Source organism: Engystomops pustulosus, chromosome 11, assembly GCF_040894005.1.
Source record: "Engystomops pustulosus chromosome 11, aEngPut4.maternal, whole genome shotgun sequence".
NCBI classification, from domain to species: domain Eukaryota; kingdom Metazoa; phylum Chordata; class Amphibia; order Anura; family Leptodactylidae; genus Engystomops; species Engystomops pustulosus.
This window is the reverse complement of record NC_092421.1, coordinates 4,230,673-4,252,005: the sequence shown is the minus strand read 5'-3', so window position 1 is coordinate 4,252,005 and position 21,333 is coordinate 4,230,673. Positions and strand designations below refer to the sequence as shown.

Genomic DNA, 21,333 nt, shown 5'->3' with positions numbered 1-21,333 from the left:
AAAGGCAACGTAACTTCAGCACGTGATCACGATTTAAGCCTTTGGAATGCGCCAAACGCAGCAGAAAACGTGAGACCCAGCGCATGGTGTGAACGCAGCCCAAGGGTGCGGTCACATGGTGCATTCTTGGTCCGTTTTTGCATGTTTTGCGAGCGTGTAGCTGGTTTGAATAAGTTTGTCTTCATTTATGGAACTTTAAGCAGCTGTGAAAATATTAATACAGAATTCAAAGCATCCAAGTGCATGATAAACATGCAAAAACGCACCGAGAACGCATGATAAACATGCAAAAACGCACCAAGAACGCATGATAAACATGCAAAAACGCACCGAGAACGCATGATAAACATGCAAAAACGCACCGAGAACGCATGATAAACATGCAAAAACGCACCGAGAATGCATGATAAACATGCAAAAACGCACCAAGAACGCACGATAAACATGCAAAAACGCACCGAGAACGCATGATAAACATGCAAAAACGCACCAAGAACGCATGATAAACATGCAAAAACGCACCGAGAACGCATGATAAACATGCAAAAACGCACCGAGAACGCATGATAAACATGCAAAAACGCACCAAGAATGCATGATAAACATGCAAAAACGCACCAAGAACGCACGATAAACATGCAAAAACGCACCGAGAACGCATGATAAACATGCAAAAACGCACCAAGAACGCATGATAAACATGCAAAAACGCACCGAGAACGCATGATAAACATGCAAAAACGCACCGAGAACGCATGATAAACATGCAAAAACGCACCAAGAACGCATGATAAACATGCAAAAACGCACCAAGAACGCATGATAAACATGCAAAAACGCACCGAGAACGCATGATAAACATGCAAAAACGCACCGAGAACGCATGATAAACATGCAAAAACGCACCGAGAACGCATGATAAACATGCAAAAACGCACCGAGAATGCATGATAAACATGCAAAAACGCACCGAGAATGCATGATAAACATGCAAAAACGCACCGAGAACGCACGATAAACATGCAAAAACGCACCGAGAACGCACGATAAGCATGCAAAAACGCACCGAGAACGCACGATAAACATGCAAAAACGCACCGAGAACGCATGATAAACATGCAAAAACGCACCGAGAACGCACGATAAACATGCAAAAACGCACCGAGAACGCACGATAAACATGCAAAAACGCACCGAGAACGCACGATAAACATGCAAAAACGCACCGAGAACGCACGATAAACATGCAAAAACGCACCGAGAACGCACGATAAACATGCAAAAACGCACCGAGAACGCACGATAAACATGCAAAAACGCACCGAGAACGCACGATAAACATGCAAAAACGCACCGAGAACGCACGATAAACATGCAAAAACGCACCGAGAACGCACGATAAACATGCAAAAACGCACCAAGAACGCACGATAAACATGCAAAAACGCACCAAGAACGCACCGTGTGACCGCATCCTAAGAGTAATAAGAGAGAAGCTGTAGAATTGTTTTAGGGGCTGTAAGTATGACCGGACCCTGTAATGATGGCGTCTATAAGATTTGTTGTACAAGCGCTTTCCACTTCCGAATTTGTGCACATGATGTAACCACCGCAAGCCCACAAGAGCGCTTCAGACGGATCTGCTTCCTCTATGAAATCTCCAGGGTCTGTACGGTATTTTACTATATGGCGCATTAACCCCTCGTCTTGACATCGCCTTTTCTATTGCATTACGGGGGCTTCTCACCAGCTCGTGTCCTTTTCATTGCTCCCCTCCATAAGGTTCACATTGCCCGTAATGATAATACCGTGCGCTGCCAGTGAGGACACATTTATATGGCAATCATGTAAAAGACTGATAAATACACTGCAGGGGAAGGCAGCAAGTGCTACACAGGGGTCAGCAATGTAAGTGCGCCATCTAGTGGCAGTGCTCGTCACTACACTCCAAACCCAAAGGATTAGCCGAGAGTTTATTCTGTGTTATCTGGATGGGTTTCTATGTCTTCATGTGTTGTCTAGGTGGCTTTACTGATGCATAGTAAGGTGTTTGTGTAATAGTAGCGCATTGTATGTATATTCCAAGCTGCGGAGGCTGACATCTGTATCTCCTCGGCAGCTCAGTGATCACCACTCCCCTTGTGTTAGAATACATCATGTCATTGTTACGGTGTCGGCCACGCTGCAGGGGAGAGGCAGCACATGGAGGCGCGCGCTCCCCGCTGCCTGCGCCGGTCCTGCCAGCCGTCTGTTTTTTGTCTGTACGTGTCAGGCCCACATGGATCATGCTGAGCTTCTCTCCAGCTCCTACTCATTTATTTTTCATTGGAATAACATGGATGACTGAGAATCCCTATCCTCGCTTCAATACGAGGTGCACGGGATTCTCTAGGCTCCTTCTTCCATTGATCCTAGAGCTTTTCCGGCCATAACGTATTACAGTTTCCATGTATATGATGCAGGTGATGCATTAATCTCATGTCTATCATCGGTGAGATGTTGCAGGGCGCGGGCTGGCTTGTATATATTCAGGGGATCCTTGCATCTAGTTCCGGCGGTCATGCACCTATATGATCTATAAGCAGTTTTCAGGTTTGTCGTTGAGTAACATTTTGTTGTTCTTCTACCTCTTCAGCTCTCCTTTCCTCGTGGTGTGAAGAACTGGGAAGGCTTCTTCTTCTGCGCCACCAAAAGAACAGGCAGAACGACCCCCCAGGGAAGCTCCCCATGCAGCCCCCCATGAATTCTTTGACTTCCATGAAACCATCCCTATCTCATGGGTAAGTATCCTTAAAGGGATTCCCCACTTATCAGCAAGTCACCACTTATTGGTTGAGTATTGCAGAGATGAAGATATGACGTCGCTATTCATACTCTTCATTTTGTTGTAAAGTTACATATACAGACGGTCCCCTACTTAAGAACACCCAACTTACAGACTACCCCTAGTTACAAACGGACCTCTGGATGTTGGTAATTTCCTGTACTTTAGCCCTAGGATACAATAATCAGCTGTAACAGTTATCACAGGCGTCTGTAATGATTTATTATTACTCTTGGTTCTTATGACAAACCAAAAGTTTTGACAAGACCAAATATTTTTTGGCTGGGGTTACAATTATAAAATATATAAAATATTTAGTTCCAACTTACATACAATTTCGACTTAAAAACAAATCTGTAGGGTACGTCATACTGCACAAGCCTTGTCTTCCTCTCGGAGTCCTTGCATCCATCTCCGTCGTCCTGTATGGCACAATCCGGGCCACCTGTAACCCGCTTTCCTCTCTTTCAGTGATGGATCCTTCCCTTACGATTCCGTCCCTTGGCAGCAGAACGCGAGTCAGCCCCCGGGTTCTCTATCGGTGGTCACTACAGTTTGGGGCGTCACAAATACTTCTCAAAGCCAGGCAAGTTATATTGTATAGCTGCTTTCTAATTCCATGTGCTACATATTCTTATTCTACACTCTGGTGCCCTCTCCATATTGTCCACCAGTGTCTCCCGTATGACAGCAGCACTAACTAGGACCACACTATCCCAGGATGGGAAACATAGACTGCGGCTGCCTCAATGTGAACACAGCCTGAGATATCTTGTCGGTGCAGGACGTGTGCGCACCAGTTATCTGTTGCTGTTTTAGCACCTGAAACCGGAACATCATCTCTTAGACCTTTTCAGCTCTAACAAGCGCAGCTCTAGCCCCATCTCTGACAAAATAGCATCACTTTTATTTTTTTTCATTGTGTCATTTATTTTCTTTTTTCAGGTACTTGGGAATCCAATGGTTAATGCAAATAATCCCTTAAACCCAGCTGCTAACCCGATGGCGTCTGGCATGAACAGCAATAGTGCCGGCATGAATTCCCCACAGTTTGCGGGACAACAGCAACAATTTGCCTCAAAGGGAGCGTCCAATCAGCCGTATATGCAGCAGGGGATGTACGGGCGGCCAAACTACCCAGGAGGGGGCGGATTTGCAGGAAGGTAAGAGGACGCTCATGTCACTGTAGCTTGGGTCTCTTTGGTGTGACTACTTCTACATGTATCCTCTATATGAATCTCTTTTGTTGCATTGGGTTGTATAATATCCATCCTGAATGGTAATGAAACTTATGTGCGTCCTTATTCCACGGATTGATAAACGCTCTCTTTTTTCACAGCTATCCTGGTGGACCCAATAACCCCTCTGGCATGGGCATGCCGCCTCACACACGGCCTACCGCAGACTTTACCCAGCCGGCGGCGGCGGCTGCTGCGGCTGCTGTTGCTGCTGCGGCTGCTACAGCTACGGCCACGGCGACGGCTACAGTGGCAGCGCTGCAGGAGACGCAGAACAAGGACATGAACCAGTATGGCCCAGTGAGTGCACAATGCAGTGTTCCGGTTACCGTGTAGTCAGTATGTGATGGCACGTGTTGCCATCATCCCTATTGAAAGGGCAAAGATAATCCGCGCCTCTCTCCTTTTTGTTGAGCATCATCCTTTAAGAGAACCCTTCATCAGAAATTGGCCTAATAAACCACAACCAGTGTGTTGTCAAGTAGCACCTTCTAGATGTGTTTCTTTCTGGTGGCATCATCCAGAAAATCAACTTTGAAGTGAGGTGTAAATTTGTTTTATGAAGTCATGGAGGCGGAGAGTTTAACACGGAAGTCAAGCTCTCCCCACCTCAAAACGCTCCTTCACTGTAATTGTTGGTCCTTTGTCCAGAAACATCATTTGACCAGATCTTCTGACGTCTGCTGCAAGATGTCACTCACATGGGAGAAGGTGTTCAGAGAGAACATCTCACTTTAAAGATGACTTTATGCATGAAGCCACCAAGTCAGGCCATGAAAGAAACCGGATGTAGAAGCTGTTCAGCTGCTTGACAATGTACTGATAGTGTTTTATTAGGTCAATTTCTGATGACAGGTTCCCTTTAAAGAAGCAATTTATGTGTTTTTTTCCAATTCAGAAATATTGGGTGTCATTTACTAAGGGCCCGATTCGCATTTTCCCGACGTGTTACCCGAATATTTCCGATTTGCCCCTGAATTGCCCCGGGATTTTGGCGCACGCGATCGGATTGTGGCGCATCGGGGCGGGCATGCATGCGATGGAAATCGGGGGGCGTGGCCAAGCAAAAACCCGAGGGATTCGGAAAAACCGCCGCATTTAAAAAAAAAAAAAAGTGTCGCGGGACACGCGCTTACCTTCACCAGGTATAGGATGGTGCATTCCGGCGGACCTCGGGGAACTTCCGCGCAGCAGCGACATCTGGTGGACGTCGGAGGAACTGCCTTAGTGAATCACCGGAAGACCCGAATCCACCGCACAGAACGCACCGCTGGATCGCGAATGGGCCGGGTAAGTAAATCTGCCCCATTGTGTTAAGCACAGAGCAAACTCACTCACAGGTTTCTATCTTCTTTATCAAACACGGATGCCTCTCTCACTACTCCACTCTCAATGGATGTTGGGGTAGTCTTATATTTTTGAGTAATCCAACGATTCCTCTCCTATTGATTGTGAAAAATGTATTTTGTATGTGCTACGCAAAATGCGACATCTTTATCTCCTCCCCCTCCCTCCTATCCATCTCGTGCGCCTTCTCCTGCCTTAATCCTCGTTCCTTTCAGACGCGCATGTCGCATTTTACTCTTTTCTCTTTCTTTTGTTGAAGGTGTGTTCCTCTTTCCAGATGGGTCCAGCCCAGGCCTACAACAGTCAGTTCATGAATCAGCCTGGCCCCCGCGTCCCCTCCGCTATGTCAGGGAGTATGAACCCAGCTGGAATGGGTCCCAACATGGCACCTTCTAGCATGAGCGGCCCTCCAATGGGGATGAACCAGCCGCGGCCTGGCATGAACCCTTTTGGAGCTCACGGTCAAAGAATGCCTCAACAAAGTTATCCTGGCCCCCGGCCTCAGTCACTGCCCATGCAAGGCATGAAGAGGCCGTACCCTGGGGAGGTGAGCGGCTGCAGCTCTAGTGACTGCATGGAGAGGTCATAAAGTAATGTGACAGCTTTCTAGATTCTGTACATTATATACACAGTGTAACTATTGTGTTTGCCTCACAATCCCCTTTGTATCTTACGCAATATTTTTTTGGAGCAGATACTTAGTTGTTAATTTTTGACTTCTGTGCATCATATTTACTACAAGAAAGTTAGAATTGTCTGCTATAATACAACGTGGCTACTGGTTAATAATAATAATTCTTTATTTATATAGCGCCTACAGATTACGCAGCGCTGCACAAATCTCGCCAAATTGGTCATCATCATAAACCAGGGACACTTACTCGTAGATCCATGCACTGTGACTGCGATAATCTTTTTATATATGCTCTCCGTGGTCTCCTTCCTTCTAAAAGCAACTTTAATAATTATGCTAATGAGTATGAGGTGCTCTAGTGGGTGTTGCCAGAGCCCCTCGATGCTGTAGCTTCACGCACTCTCATCCTGTCTCATCCTCGCCCAGCTCCTTTGGCACTTCCCCTCACTAGGCTTCACACCAGCAAGAGGAACTTTCTGTACACAGTGAGAGGGGGGTGCGTCTGCACAGTGTAATAGCCTGAGAATCTGCAGTACAGCGGGGCTCTAGTCACATCCCCAGAAGCCCTTTGGGCTCATTAGCATAATTTAAAAAGTCGATTCTAGAAAACAAGGAGGCCAAAGAAAACAAATGCAAAACGTTTACTATTACTATTATTAGAAAATATATTTTTTATGATAAGAGGATACAATTCAGCGGGGTCGTATCCTGCGCCATTAGCTGCCTACTCTAAATATTTGGTATTGTTTAGCAAATATAAATTTATATAAATATCTAATGCTCCAAGGTAAATGGTCTAAAGTGGGATCATCATTTCTGTATGTATTCAATATAGAAGCCATGAAATCGGGGCGCTCGCCTCTGCCAAAAGTTTCTTGTATCACAAAATCTAATATTGTGTTTGTATCTCCTTTTTGCAGCCGAATTACGGTAGCCAGCAATATGGACCAAGCAGTCAGTTTCCTAATCAGCCTGGGCAGTACCCAAGCCCCAATCCTGCAAGGCCCATGACGTCTCCAAATTACCCAGGCCAAAGGATGGCGGGGCAACAGAATGCCGGACAATACCCCCCTCCCAGTGTGGGCATGGGGCAGTATTACAAGGTGAGGAGCCTTGTCCACATTCCATGACTTTCCTATTGTCATAGCTATCGATTTATTTCGATATTGGTTGTGCACTTTAGTTTTTTTAGCCATTTTTTGGTAAATATTATGTTACTGTCCAGAATGCATTGCGCAGTTTTTCTTAAATCTCCTAAACAAAGTGTTTAGGGAATCGGGTCATGTCATTTGTAAGGATGGATAAGTTTCCCTCCTGCAATCCTGCAGCCATTATCATTGTACAGACAGCCACAAGCCTGACCCGGAGAGCAAATAGAGAGGTCACCTATGATGGATCCCGTAACTTCACTAGAGTCAGGAGCACTTGCTCCGAATCATTAAATCTAGACGGCACTGGGAAGAATTTTCAGGTTTGCCTAGTGGTCATATATACCATATTTTTCGGATTATAAGGCGCACTATCAATAAATGCCTGCTAAATGTCTAGGTTCATATATAAGGCGCACTGAATTAGAAGGCGCACCTGATTATAAGGATGAATGACCAGCAGGTGGCAGACCTGTACACAGTACAAGGCAGCTGCTGTCTGTAAGTACGGTTCATATATAAGGCGCACCAGATTACAAGGCGCACCTGATTATAAGGATGAATGACCAGCAGGTGGCAGACATGTGCACAGTTCAAGGCAGCTGTTGCCTGTAAGTATGGTTCATATATAAGGCGCACCGGACTATAAGGATGAATGACCAGCAGGGGACAGACCTGTGCACAGTACAAGGCAGCTGTTGTCTGTAAGTATGGATCATATATAAGGTGCACTGGATTAGAAGGCGCACCTGATTATAAGGATGAATGACCAGCAGGTGGCAGACCTGTACACAGTACAAGGCAGCTGCTGTCTGTAAGTACGGTTCATATATAAGGCGCACCTGATTATAAGGATGAATGACCAGCAGGGGACAGACCTGTGCACAGTTCAAGGCAGCTGTTGCCTGTAAGTATGGTTCATATATAAGGCGCACCGGACTATAAGGATGAATGACCAGCAGGGGACAGACCTGTGCACAGTACAAGGCAGCTGTTGTCTGTAAGTATGGATCATATATAAGGCGCACCAGATTATAAGGCGCACCTGATTATAAGGATGAATGACCAGCAGGGGGCAGACCTGTGCACAGTTCATGGCAGCTGTTGTCTGTAAGTACGGATCATATATAAGGCGCACTGGACTATAAGGCGCACCTGATTATAAGAATGAATGACCAGCAGGTGGCAGACCTGTGCACAGTGCACGGCAGCTGTTGTCTGTAAGTACGGTTCATATATAAGGCGCACTGGATTATAAGGCGCACCTTTGATTTCTGAGAAAATTAAAGTATTTTTTTTGTGCGCCTTATAGTCCGAAAAATACGGTACTAGTGGCGGTCATATAAAATATCTATAAATACGCATTGGCGTCTATCCGTGTGAGGCCACAGGGTTATGCATCTCATGATACGCTGAATGTATTTAAGTGCCAAAGTCTTCATTTTGGGATGAGTTTCTTATCCAACGTTGAGCCAAATGTAAAGATGTTCAGATAAGTAATGAACTCCTTCTGGACTGTTAGAGGTTCTCCCCCTAAAACTTAAGAAGTTTTATGCTGCTGCTTCTCGGCTGATCATTTCTCCTGTCGTTGACTTTTCTTTTTCCTCATATTTTAAGTCAAATTTTAATCATTTAATTTTTTTTTTAACATTTTTTTAATCCATTATTATTATTTTTTTTTTAATAGCCAGAGCAGTTTAATGGACAAAATAACAACTTTTCTGGGAGCGGCTACAGTAGCTATAGCCAAGGCAGTATGAACGGGGTGAGTGTAAATTCCTACCAAATCATCAGTTTGGGAGGGTTGGGGTTGCTGAGTTCTGGGTCGAGATCCGTGGCCGAGATCTTCGGTCATTTACTTTCTTGTTCAGATAATTGCTGAGGGGTTTTCTGACAAATGGTCGTTCATACGATCATCGTTTCTCCCCATCCTCCTCTCATACAAGTGGGGGTTTTTTTGTTTTGTTTTTGTTTTTTTTTAGTTGATCACGTTTCTGGTTTTAGTTGTTTGTAGAAAAATTCTGAACCGCCTCTTTAAAACAGAATTTATTTTTTGACCCTGTAGACCCTGACACTACTAATTCTTGTGCCAATCTGGTAGTTTGTTGTACTATGTATCACTGTAGTATTTTTTAAGACTAAGCAGCCAGAATTTATTTAGCTTTATTTTTTGCTATTATTATTTATTGCTGTCACTTAGGACTTGTCAGTGGTCCTCTAAGACTTGTTTTTTCGGGTGTTATTACACTGATGTTAGCGGCTGAGGATAGCGGTGATTTGGAGCTGGACATTGGCAAGTACAGAGGAATCCGGCCAGCAATGAGCTGTAAACCACGAAAGTGCCATCCGCAGCCACTAACACGGTATTAAAGCAAATGATCAATCGTTGTATAAAACAAATTTACCTTTTTTTTTATGTTTTTTTTTCCAGCCCTCCAGACCGGGTCCCGTTGGCAATTACCCTCACTCGCCTGTTCCTGGAAACCCCACCCCACCGATGACTCCTGGCAGTACTATTCCACCTTACCTGTCCCCGAGTCAAGATGTCAAGCCTCCATTTCCTCCCGACATCAAGCCAAACATGAGCTCTTTACCTCCACCACCAAGTGAGTGACCATTGACCAATGTTGAAGCAGTTTGTGCATCACATGTAGCATATTTGTTCTATGATATAATACGTGGCCTAGTGGTCTCTCTTTTTGCTTGGATAAGACTTCATAGTCTTCATGGAAGAGTCACCAATGATTTGTAGTGAAGCCGTTTACTCTGCCTTTGGGGTGGATTGATGCCTCTTGTATTGCCGAATGCTTTCCTTACCCCTCTACCATTGTCGCACTGCAGATGCAAAAGGGAAAGTTCACGCTTTCTCTCCCTCTTCGATCTCAGCCAGCCATACGGACGAACTCCGGCTAACGTTTCCTGTCCGGGATGGAGTAGTATTGGAGCCGTTTCGCCTGGAGCACAACCTAGCGGTCAGCAACCACGTGTTCCACTTGCGGCCGACCGTCCATCAGACTCTCATGTGGAGGTAAAGCTCTTACGTGATATACGTTGGCCAATATTTGAATGTTATTGTTTGAGAATGAGAAGAGAATGCAGAGATAACTGGATGATACATTTATCTATTTTACTGTCGCAATATTACAGGTCCGACTTGGAGTTGCAATTTAAGTGCTACCATCATGAAGACAGACAAATGAACACTAACTGGCCGGCGTCTGTGCAAGTCAGCGTCAACGCCACTCCTCTTACCATTGAGCGAGGTGACAATAAGACTTCCCACAAACCTTTGCACCTCAAGCACGTTTGCCAGCCCGGCCGCAATACCATCCAGATTACCGTCACTGCCTGTTGTTGTGTAAGTGTTTATCAGGGGCGGATTAAGCTCCTACAAGTCTGGAATCACTTCCTACATCTGGCACCAGAATCGGCTTCTTGGGAGATGGAGCATGCGTCCCTTCTGCTGCTTTCTTTCTGTGGTTTCAGGACCTTTAGAGGAGCTTCGAAGGTGCTAGAATGTACATGTGTATAGAGAGCAGGATTTCATGGGTGAAGGTCCTTCTCAGTATACAATGGGGGTCATTTACTAAGGGCCCGATTCGCGTTTTCCCGACGTGTTACCCGAATATTTCCGATTTGCGCCGATTGTACCTGAATTGCCCCGGGATTGTGGCGCACGCGATCGGATTGTGGCGCATCGGCGCCGGCATGCGCGCGACGGAAATCGGGGGGCGTGGCCGAACGAAAACCCGACGTATTCGGAAAAACCGCCGCATTTAAAAAAAAAAATTGTGTCGCGAAAATTACACTCACCTTCATCCTGGATAGGCCGGTGTATTTCGAGGCATTCCAGCGGACTTCAGCGCAGCAGCGCCACCTGGTGGACGTCGGAGGAACTGCTTTGATGAATCCCGGCCGGACCCGAATCCAGCGCAGAGAACGCGCCGCTGGATCGCAAACGGACCGGGTAAGTAAATCTGCCCCAATGTGTTGGGTGGTTTGGGTGGTCACGGGCCTCTAGAAGCCTTGGCCCCGGGCTACTGCCTAAACCATACAATCCACTACTGGTGTCCATCTTCAGACCTCCTGGAGCATTGATTTTATCTGGCTTGTGTCTGTCCCACCTCCGAGTCCAGCTCCTGAGGTCTGTTTTGTAGCTTAAATAGCTTCATGTATGTATTTTTTAAAGCCCGGACCTTTAGATCATTCTTTAGTCCTTTAACCTGACCCTACATATAAGATTTTGATCATGTAGAATAAGGGCCAGTCACCCATAAGACTAGACTAAGCCCGCTGATCTTGGAGTCAAGGGCCCTCCTCAGTGATGAATGATTAGTCTCATTGGGCCGGTTATTTGTAAATTATTCTCTAAGCTTTCTTATTTGGATAACTTTATCTCCAACCTACTCCTTCGACTTAAAATATGATCAATTTCTGCCTAAAGCGCTCTTCATGAATCGTTGTGTACAACAATAAGAACTATCAGAAAACGACAAGCCCATGCATACAATTATCAATAGTTATTTCCCCCAAAAAATATACAGCATTAAAAAGATGCATTGGTTCATGGAAGTCAAATCCAGAGACTACAACAGGACCAGGGCTATCGTTCTGCTCAATATTATGTATCCACATATGCTAATTACTATTGTATCGCACACATAAGAAATATTCACTTGTATTAGTATTTGCTGAGCAGAGTATATATACATACACATATATAGAAGTATATATCTCTATAACTTCACTGATAACACTCCCTTGATGAAAGCCTTTGTCTGGGGGTGACATCTGTGGTTGTATTGATATTATCTGAACTGTATTACAATTGTAATTAGTGTATGTGATAATATTAATAATAACATTGGACATTAACCCTGTCAAAACCTCTGGGTTGGACTTCCTTGCATCAATGCATGTTTTTAATTCTGTGTATAATTTATTGTGGCTGATATTTGTTTGGCGCACATTCTTTTCCGGATGGGTCTTATTAGGTGCTGGTAAATAGGCCCTTTACTTTGCCCTAGCGATTTCACCGAGTTGTATAAAACCATATTAGGTTCCCCCTTGTAGCTAGTTGTCAGTATATATGACTGATGTGTACAATGTATAGTGACCGGTTATTCTCATCCCTACAGTCGCACTTGTTCGTGCTGCAGTTAGTTCATCGGCCGTCGGTGCGCTCAGTGCTGCAGGGTTTATTGAAGAAGAGGTTGCTCCCCGCTGAACACTGTATTACAAAAAGTAAGTTACCACTTCGAATACTCTACAGATACATTTCCGGATTATATACAAGTGAATGGCTACAAGGTGTCTTTACGCCTCTTGTCTTAATAAATGTTTTTTGTTCGCTCGTACAGTAAAAAGAAATTTCAGCAGTGTGGCGGCTTCATCCGGGAACGCGGCTCTGAACGGGGAGGACGGCGTGGAGCAGACGGCTATCAAGGTCTCTTTAAAATGCCCAATCACATTCAGGCGGATCCAGCTGCCGGCACGGGGGCACGACTGCAAACACGTACAGGTCAGTACCCCGGACAGGTTACCAATTTCCATTCATTTATCCTTTTGGGTGCCTAATAATGACCTGACGCGCTCTCTATTCCAGTGCTTCGACCTCGAATCCTATCTGCAGCTAAACTGTGAGCGGGGAACGTGGCGGTGCCCTGTATGCAAGTAAGTATAGGATGACTGTACAAGGCTCAGAACACGGGCAGTGGCATTCCTACTGTGCTCAAATATGTGCAGAGATTTCATGTATTTTATACATTTGTGTAGAATGTGTGCAGTAAATATTTTTTTTTATTTTTTTAAAATCTGCAACAAATGCCCAGCTACATTTCCATAAATTCACATCAGCGTTATCCCTATGATGTCACAGCAGCGGACACCCTATGGGGGATGGACGGGGAGTGGAAGACCAATTGGTTCACCTTCTGTATTTATGCTCTTCCCCAATTCTCTTGTAAATGATGGCTCTGATGTGTAATGGCCCAGTGTTACCAGCCCCTGGTTCTGCTGTCCTGGAGCATTGATATCCCTGTGTATTTTACTGCTGGTTTGGAACATTCCATATGATATTTGATTTCCTGTCTCTTCCAGTAAGACCGCACTCTTAGAAGGCCTTGAAGTAGATCAGTACATGTGGGGAATCCTAAATGCAATACAGAAGTAAGTACTGACAGAGGCCGAAAGCTGCCCAGATATTGTACATGGAAATCCATCCCTATAAAAGTTTATTACAAAACATATCATGTCTTCTGCATTTGAAGTCGATCTCCCATACATTTACATTGCATTGTAACATATCGGCTCCATATCTTAAGTCTAGAAAGGCAGGGCTAGTTTTTAGGCTTTTTTTGGTAAGGTTTTGGGCTTGTCTGGTTTTTCTTGGTCAATGATAAAGGAGGCAGGTGAGTCTGGTGGGTTTTTGAGACCGTTGTTTGAAAAGTCGGACAAAAGTCTCACATTTTTACGAAACCTCTCGCTGACGCATTCTCTAGACTGGAGCTTATTTGCGCACAAAATTGCAATTGCTCCAAAACTAGATTTTTTTTTTTTTTATAAGTCCATATCTGCAATCTTATGACAAATCAGGCGCCCCACTGACAAAAAAAAAGATACATTTTGTGAAATGCCAACAAAAGTCACAAAAATGTTAAAAAGTCACAGAAAAAGTAAGAAAAAAAGTTTGATAAATGCCCCTCGTCATGGATATCCGGGATGTGTAAGGCTTTAAGATTAGCCTTGTAGGGTTTTTTTTTCACTCTGCCCCATCTGGTCCTGGTGCGGGACACTGCATATAGTGGCCACCTACTTGCCAGTTTGTGAGATGATATGAATTGGTGAGCATTCAGGACCTGTTCACACGGTGAGGTACTGCATGGCCCTCATTGTTTCTGTGGTGCGGTGCTGATGGGGACCCAGAGCCATAGGGGGGGTTTAGTCTGCCATTATGAATACTGGGCTCCGCTGTGGTGATGGTGGACCCCATGTGATACTGCACCCATTATCATAGGGACCCCCTTTAACGCGGTCACCATGAAGTGGTTAATGGGGTTATCCAATTGATCAAAATGTAACGAAGAACCTCAAGTTCATTAGGGCACATGTATTATCGCATCTGCGCCAAAAAAATGCCAGGATTTTAATGTTTTTTTGGTGCAGAACTGTTGCGGATCATTTATAATGAGTTTGCGCCAGAAAGAACAGATGTTTCCGACTATCCCGACTCCTCCGGGGTTTTTCTTGCACAAGTGGGCGTGGCCTAACTTTTCCACATTATCCGTCACATTTATGTGTATTTTGTCAGCATTTTTAAACGCAATTTTTGGTGCACAATAGACCAGGAAAAAAATGGTCAGAGAGCAAAATTAAGGCGCAGTCCATGTAAGATTTTGGCGCACATCTCATTGATGAGATGTCATTTTTATGGCGCCCGAATGATCAATTCTGTCTACCCATTAATTACTTACAGCCGTGCGCCACTTTAATACATCGGGCTGTGCTTTCCGGAGACTGATCTCCGATGCCGACAGTCGTGCTTGCGCCAGAATTAGTAAATCCCCCCCATGGTGTTTATGTAGCCGAGAGCCTATAGATCATTGTATATTGTGTGTACTATACCATCTTTATCTGCGCTAGTAGGTTGTCTAGAAAACTTTTACATTCTTCAGTGCGCTCTGAAATAAAAGTGCCATTTCTTCTTCCATAGCTCTGAATTTGAAGAAGTCACCATAGACCCCACGTGTAGCTGGAGGCCGGTACCTATCAAGTCAGAGATTCACATTAAGGATGACCCAGATGGGATGCCCTCCAAGAGGTTTAAGACTATGAGTCCAAGTCAGATGATCATGCCCAATGTCATGGAAATGATTGCAGCCTTAGGACCGGGCCCTTCACCGTACCCTTCACTGCCTCCTCCACCAGGGGGCGGTAATGCCAATGAATATGTTGGACCAGGTAAATCCTGATTACTGGAAATGGGATTATATAGAACTTCTTCTGTTCATTTAGGGCTGTAAAATGATTCAAAAATTATTTTTAGGTCTTTCTAAAAAAAAAAGTTGTCAAAACTATAATTGCAACAATTCAGGGTAAAAAGTGCCTTTGCTCTGAATTTAAAAAAATCTGAAATTGAGAAAACTTTTGACAGTCACTCCACAAGGTCATCGGGTGCAATATCTTAGGATCTAAAAAGTATTTTTGAAGCAAGTAAAAGTGAGCACTTGAAGTTATAGTCTCATCCAAGGTTATGTATCCCTTTCACTTGGTAAAGTTTGAGATTCGAGTGACTGTGACAGGTCAGATTCTGGTGGTTAGATGCGTCGTTGGTTATAGATTTTCGAAGGTGGGGAGTGAAAAATGAAAAAACAAAAAAGGGCCTCGGCGTTAAGGGGTTAATGATATTTATTTGACACATCCTGTATTTCTAGATAACATCTGTATGTGTTACTACTAGTAGAGTGTTGGACGTTCTCAGAGAATGTATCAATAACTATAGACTATTTATCAGCAGGAAATAATTATCAAGGTCACGGCAACTTTGACTTTCCGCACGGAGCTCCTGGTGGGACGTCTATGAACGATTTCATGCATGGGCCCCAGTTATCTCACCCCCCTGACATGCCCGGTGGGATGTCTTCCTTGGACAAACCTCTAAGCCACTCCATGCAGGACTCTGTAAGTTGTAATGATGTGTTATTGTGTGTTATTGTGTTATTGTTGTATTAAGTACTTAGTGTAAGTGCAGGGTTTGTACTGACTTTACTACTTCTCTGTCTTATAGATCCCTCATGTCGGAAATTCTGAGCAGCCTCATGGCGCCATGCCTCAGGGCTTACACCCGCCTCACCCGGGCAGCCAGCCTGGGCAGCCTTTACACCACGGTGGACCAGCACCTCAACCTCGACACCCACCACAAGCTGCCAACCATCCACATGGGGACATGGCCTTCAACCCTTCCTCTGTGTTAGAAGGTCAGCCTGGTGGACAAGGACCTCCAGATATGCCAGAGCCATCATTGGATGTAAGTCTTACTGTGGGACTATATCATTTACCCTAAATACGATGCACATTACTAGAGCTTGGCTGAGATCCTCCACTTTAGTGCTTGCTACTTTGTTGCATTTTTGGGGAAAGTGTTTTTGCCATTTCTTGGTCTATACAATGGACTGTCCATAGCAAGCTAGATCATGCTTCCCCTGTGCTCTGACCAGTAAGGCCGTATGTGGGGGTGTGGATGTGGCTGCACAAATTGCAGCCCTATCAATGCCCCCATATAGGTCTATGGCATCTGTTCACGGTGTGGTAAGCCCAAAGTGCCTCACCGCACTGTGACCAAGCCGGTCGGCCATCGTCCAGAATACGGCACCGGGCCCTCTGCTTTCTATGGAGAGGGCAGGGGTGAGGATCGCTCACACCCCTCCTCCACCTGGCCATGTGCATGAAGCCTTACTCCGAGGGTACAATCTAAATCTTTATTAAATCTTACACACAATTTTGGTTATATTCTTAAATATTAGTCATTTTACTTCCAAAACATAATCCATTGATATATAAACAACAGTTCCACTTACAAAATGACGATGCATCAAGTATGTGCCAATAATATACCCAAAAAACAATATCAATGCAATGCAAGCAAATCGTTGTACCAGTTTCACGAGCTTCTTCTTGTGTATTTCCTTTGTGCAGCTGCTTCCAGAGCTTACTAATCCAGATGAGCTTCTTTCCTACCTGGACCCTCCAGATCTACCAAACAACAGCAACGACGACCTTCTCTCCCTATTTGAGAACAACTAAACTTGCAGCTGTTTTCCTCCCCCCATTCCCCCGGTCCATAATACAGCCAGTCTGGACACATAAAGGCAGGCGCAGTTCTGGAAACTCCGACCCTTCTCCGTTGTGTCTGCCTTCCCGGTCGTCGTGCAGCTGCACTTGCCTTAGACTGATGCGCTATAAGTGACGCTGCTACAGGGGCAATGTGTGGCGTCGGGGCTGCCTGTAGACCTCTCACCTGGTGCTTCCTGGTTTTCCCAAACTGAGGTTTATAAATGGGAAACGGTGAAGACAAAGTCCTCATTAGGCGGCCTAAGAAGTGGTGGAAATCTGAACGACCCCTCCTGCTGCCTAGTGCTGCCCCCTCCTTCCCACACCACCACCACCACCAGTCTCACACCAGCTGGAGAAGAAGAACTGAACCGTGATCATTGGGAGAAAGATGGAACAAACACACAACCCCACACCCAAAGCACAAGGTTCCTAAGAGGCGAGCGCGGAGGATAGACATCTTGCTTCACGCCGCTCACGAGTGCTGACGTAGAGGGCGGCCTCCTCAAGGCTCCTCCTGCTTCTCTTTTTTTTTAGTTTGTCGCTCCAGTTTTTAAACTAAAAAATTTCCAGGCCCCCGTTTCAGAGGTTTCCGAAATGCACAGACTTTAACCCCTCCAAAGCATGGAAGCTACAAGGACAACATGGCCTGATGTTTTAACCAGGACTCTCCATCGTGACATCAACTCGTTTTGGATTTTTTTTGTTAGTTTTAAGCTGCAACAAGGGGCATTGATGATAATTTCTTCACAGCAGCTTATGGGTTCTGTTCAGGCTTTCGAATCATTTTGCTTGACCCAAGAAGACTGTTACACAATCTCTGGTCCTTTTTTTTTTTTTTTTACCTGCCTGGTGATTCTTTTCATTTTTTTTAATATAAATCCAACATGGAATAAAAAAATGTGTGTTATTTGTGCAATCTTCTTTCCCGGACACCTTGTGGTCGAGGTGCCTTCTAGAGGTGTGGGGGGGGGGGGTCTAAATGCATGAGTCTGACCCAGTTTCTGTGCTTCTGGTGTGTTAATGCTGCTTGCTTCTGTAAAACTGTTGTTATATTTGTACAGAAGTGCATGTGTGCCAATCAATGTGACTTACTTTGTCTCTGTTTTCACTTTTTTTCACCGCTTTTCCTCCTTCGCTGCCCCCCCCACTGTATAAATAAAAGGGTATTCAGCCTCCTGCCGATCACTTCCGTATAAGAAGGGATAGAGAAGACTCTCCTTCTTGCCTCTTTCCCTCCTTCTCTCTCATTCCCATCGTCCCAGCTTCGCCATCTTTATCTCCTCTCTCTACGACGATAGTTTTTCTACCATTGCCCGTGTGTGTGTTGTGCTTGTACAGACGTGACTTGACGCACCAAACAATCCTATTTTGTCTTTTTTTTTTTTTTTCTATCACCAAAGTTGTATTTTGTAAAAAAAAAAAAAAAAAAATTTTTATTTAACAAAAAAAAAAATGGAGGGAAAAAAAAAAGTTGGGGGAGGGGGCAAAGTGATCATTTACCCTTTTTTTGATTTCTCTTCTAGCAGTTTGAAATTCCAAATATTATTTTATTATTTTTTTTGTGTCCTCATTGTGTAGAAATTTTAGACTTTTATAAAAAAAAAAAAAAAAAATGCATCTCCACTTTTTATTTGTGTATTTTATTTTTTTAAAATTTTGTTATTTTCAACATTTTCCGGTGTCTTAGTAAAGGTGAGATGGCAGCGCACAACCGCTGTTCATATGCAATTAAAATATTGTAAATATGTTCAGAAAGTTTAGGAGTTTGTGTTGCTTAGTGACCTGGTTTGTTCTCATGCAGTTTCGTTATTTTATGGAGTCCATGTGACTCCTCCCCCTTATCACCCGGATTCTGCCGTGATATCATTTCTTCCCTAGAGACGCCTCCAGCTGCTGTGGACGTGAAGGGTTAAAAGCCTCGTGTATTTATAACCGTGTAGAAATTGCGCGTTCCGAAAAAAGGAGCGAAGATTAAAAGAACACTGAAAATAGGAAAATATGGCTTCCTCCCTTAATCTTTTCCATTCCTGACAATGTTATAATCATTTTTCTCTCTGTGTCCGAGGAGATGAGTGTGACAACTGTCTGGAGCAGGATCCTTCGCTCTGCCCTGTGTGCATTAAAGGACATCAGGATGAAGGATTGTAAACCCAGCACACTAACTATACTGTGTGCGCCCCCTCTGGCAGGATCTGCTCTTCTTTCAGCTTCCTATGCTCTTATTTTTAAGAAAAAAGGCTTTAAACATTATGCAAATGAGCCTGAGGGGCTCCAGGCACCTATGGAGCCTGAGACCCCTCTGGCTCATCTACATACAGGCGGTCCCCTACTTAAGGACACCCGACTTACAGACGACCCCTAGTTACAGACGGACCCCTGTGCCCCCTGTGACCTCTGGTGACCTCTCTGGATGTTACTATAGTCCCAGGCTGCAATGATCAGCTGTAAGGTGTCTGTAATGAAGCTTTATGGATAATCCTTGGTCCCATTACAGCAAAAAGTTTGAAAATCCAATTGTCACTGGGGCAGGAAAAAAAAATAGTCTGGATCTACAATGATAAAATATACAGTTTCAACTTACACACAAATTAAACTTAAGAACAAACCGATGGACCCCATCTTGTACATAACCCGGGGACTGCCTGTAATTCTAAAAGCCTTTATACAAAAAAAAAAAAAAGGACATAAGGAGCTAAAAGAGGAGCAGATCCTGCCAGAGGGGGCGCACACCAGTATGTCCGTGTGCTTGGTTTACAATCCTTCATCCTGGTGGTAGATGCCCTTTAAGTGCTCTACCTCCCTCATCAGGTCAGAAGCCAAAAATTTGAACAGATTAGCAGGAAATTTGGCCAAAGTCCTCTGCAGGATTTCTCCGAGATTCTGCAGACTGACAACTGTATTTCGTATAGGACTCTTTTCTAGGTTCAGTGTTCCTTCAATCAGGTCGATGGGATCGTTATGTCTGGGGCTTTTCTATTTCGGCTCCTTGTGCCTCAGAATTTGGCCAACAAGTATTTTAAAAATTCAGAATTTTTTTTTTTTTTATTGCCTGTCCTTTCATAATGCAAAACCTTTAGCATTGGATACATTGTATGCAGCAGTAAAGGAGAGAGAGAGACAAACACAGCGGCTCTTACGCTTCTTTCAACTGGAAATTAGTTAAACCCGTTCACTTTAAAGCGAGGAAAAAAAGGGATGACGGCGTGGCCGGCTTGTGCTTAGCCCCTCTGCGGTCAGGGCAGGGTTAAAGGACTTCAGACCCTAATGTAAATAATGTATATGAGCAGTAGAGACATAAAACACAGACACATTCATTTTCCTGGGAATGTGCATTTGTTTGTTTTTTATTTTGCAAAAAAAAAAAAAAGTGGTTAGAAAAAATGTTTAAAAAAACAAAATGTGTGTTTCCATACGGTGTGGAAATAATCCTATATTTGGGGGGGGGGGGGTAACATAATGGGCCTGGTGCATTTTGTGTGAATTCACAACATTGTTTCCACTCCTGTAAAATACTCTGACCCTTTGTGAAAACAAAATTATTAATTTTTTTTTTTTGGTATATACATCCTAATATTTTAGCTGCCACGCATTAGTCCTGTGTATTTTAAGGTGCTACATGAGGTAAAACACACACACACAGTGAAAAAAAAATAGTGGATTATAGGGAAATGAAAAAAAAAGATTGTAACCAAATTCTCTTTGTATAAATTTTTTTGATATTATGATCAGACGGGGGAAATAAAAAAAAAACTAAAAAAAAAAAAATGGTACAATCTGTAATAAAACATGCAAAAAGGGCCACTGTATTTTGTCTGTACATTGTATGTACAATTTAATCATTCATATTTGTATCCCCTTCCGTGGCGGAGAGAAGACGTCTCGCCCTCCTCCCTCCGCCGCCCAAGGCTGAAATTGTTCAGAAAAAATAACGTAATTGTGCTTTTTAGTCTTGCAAAAACTGTATGTAGTTAGTTGTGTCCACCTTATATTTATCAAATAAATATGTACTCAGATGAAACCTGTGCGCGGTGTGAAGTCTTCATTCTATATCTGGAGAGCGCTGCCTATGCCTTCTAGATTTTGTCGATGAGATGTCTGTACAGCACCGTTTCCCATTTATGTTAATTTTTTGTTTTTCCCTTTTTTTTTGGTTTTTTTTTTTTAAATAAAAATGAAAATTGAAAAGTTTCCTGTAATTGCCATCACTTAATTAAACCTGGAAAAATAGGACATTCTTGAAGAATGGGGTTGAATTAGTACAGGGTCGGCTCCAGGTATCAGTAGGCCACTGGGCGGCAGAGCCTCTGTGGG

At 44.0% G+C, this 21,333-nt stretch overlaps 1 protein-coding gene across 12 annotated transcripts in view; it reads left to right on the top strand.

Annotated features, from left to right (window-relative positions):
- The window catches only part of ZMIZ1 (zinc finger MIZ-type containing 1), a 230,852-nt gene extending 209,808 nt beyond the window's left edge, over positions 1-21,044 (top strand). For 7 of the 12 annotated variants that reach the window (XM_072130119.1, XM_072130120.1, XM_072130121.1 and 4 more), the window contains 18 exons: positions 2,636-2,780; positions 3,296-3,410; positions 3,770-3,987; positions 4,164-4,362; positions 5,669-5,956; positions 6,964-7,146; positions 8,879-8,956; positions 9,623-9,797; positions 10,033-10,219; positions 10,339-10,549; positions 12,330-12,435; positions 12,552-12,712; positions 12,797-12,864; positions 13,291-13,359; positions 14,903-15,150; positions 15,704-15,870; positions 15,977-16,216; positions 16,885-21,044. In XM_072130119.1, coding sequence (XP_071986220.1) covers positions 2,636-2,780; positions 3,296-3,410; positions 3,770-3,987; positions 4,164-4,362; positions 5,669-5,956; positions 6,964-7,146; positions 8,879-8,956; positions 9,623-9,797; positions 10,033-10,219; positions 10,339-10,549; positions 12,330-12,435; positions 12,552-12,712; positions 12,797-12,864; positions 13,291-13,359; positions 14,903-15,150; positions 15,704-15,870; positions 15,977-16,216; positions 16,885-16,992 — 2,966 coding nt within the window. In that variant the 3' untranslated portion in view covers positions 16,993-21,044. The remainder of the gene's footprint in view (positions 1-2,635; positions 2,781-3,295; positions 3,411-3,769; positions 3,988-4,163; positions 4,363-5,668; positions 5,957-6,963; positions 7,147-8,878; positions 8,957-9,622; positions 9,798-10,032; positions 10,220-10,338; positions 10,550-12,329; positions 12,436-12,551; positions 12,713-12,796; positions 12,865-13,290; positions 13,360-14,902; positions 15,151-15,703; positions 15,871-15,976; positions 16,217-16,884) is intronic. The other 5 variants (XM_072130131.1, XM_072130123.1, XM_072130124.1 and 2 more) reach the window with 5 other exon arrangements.
- The last annotated feature ends 289 nt before the right edge of the window (positions 21,045-21,333 follow it).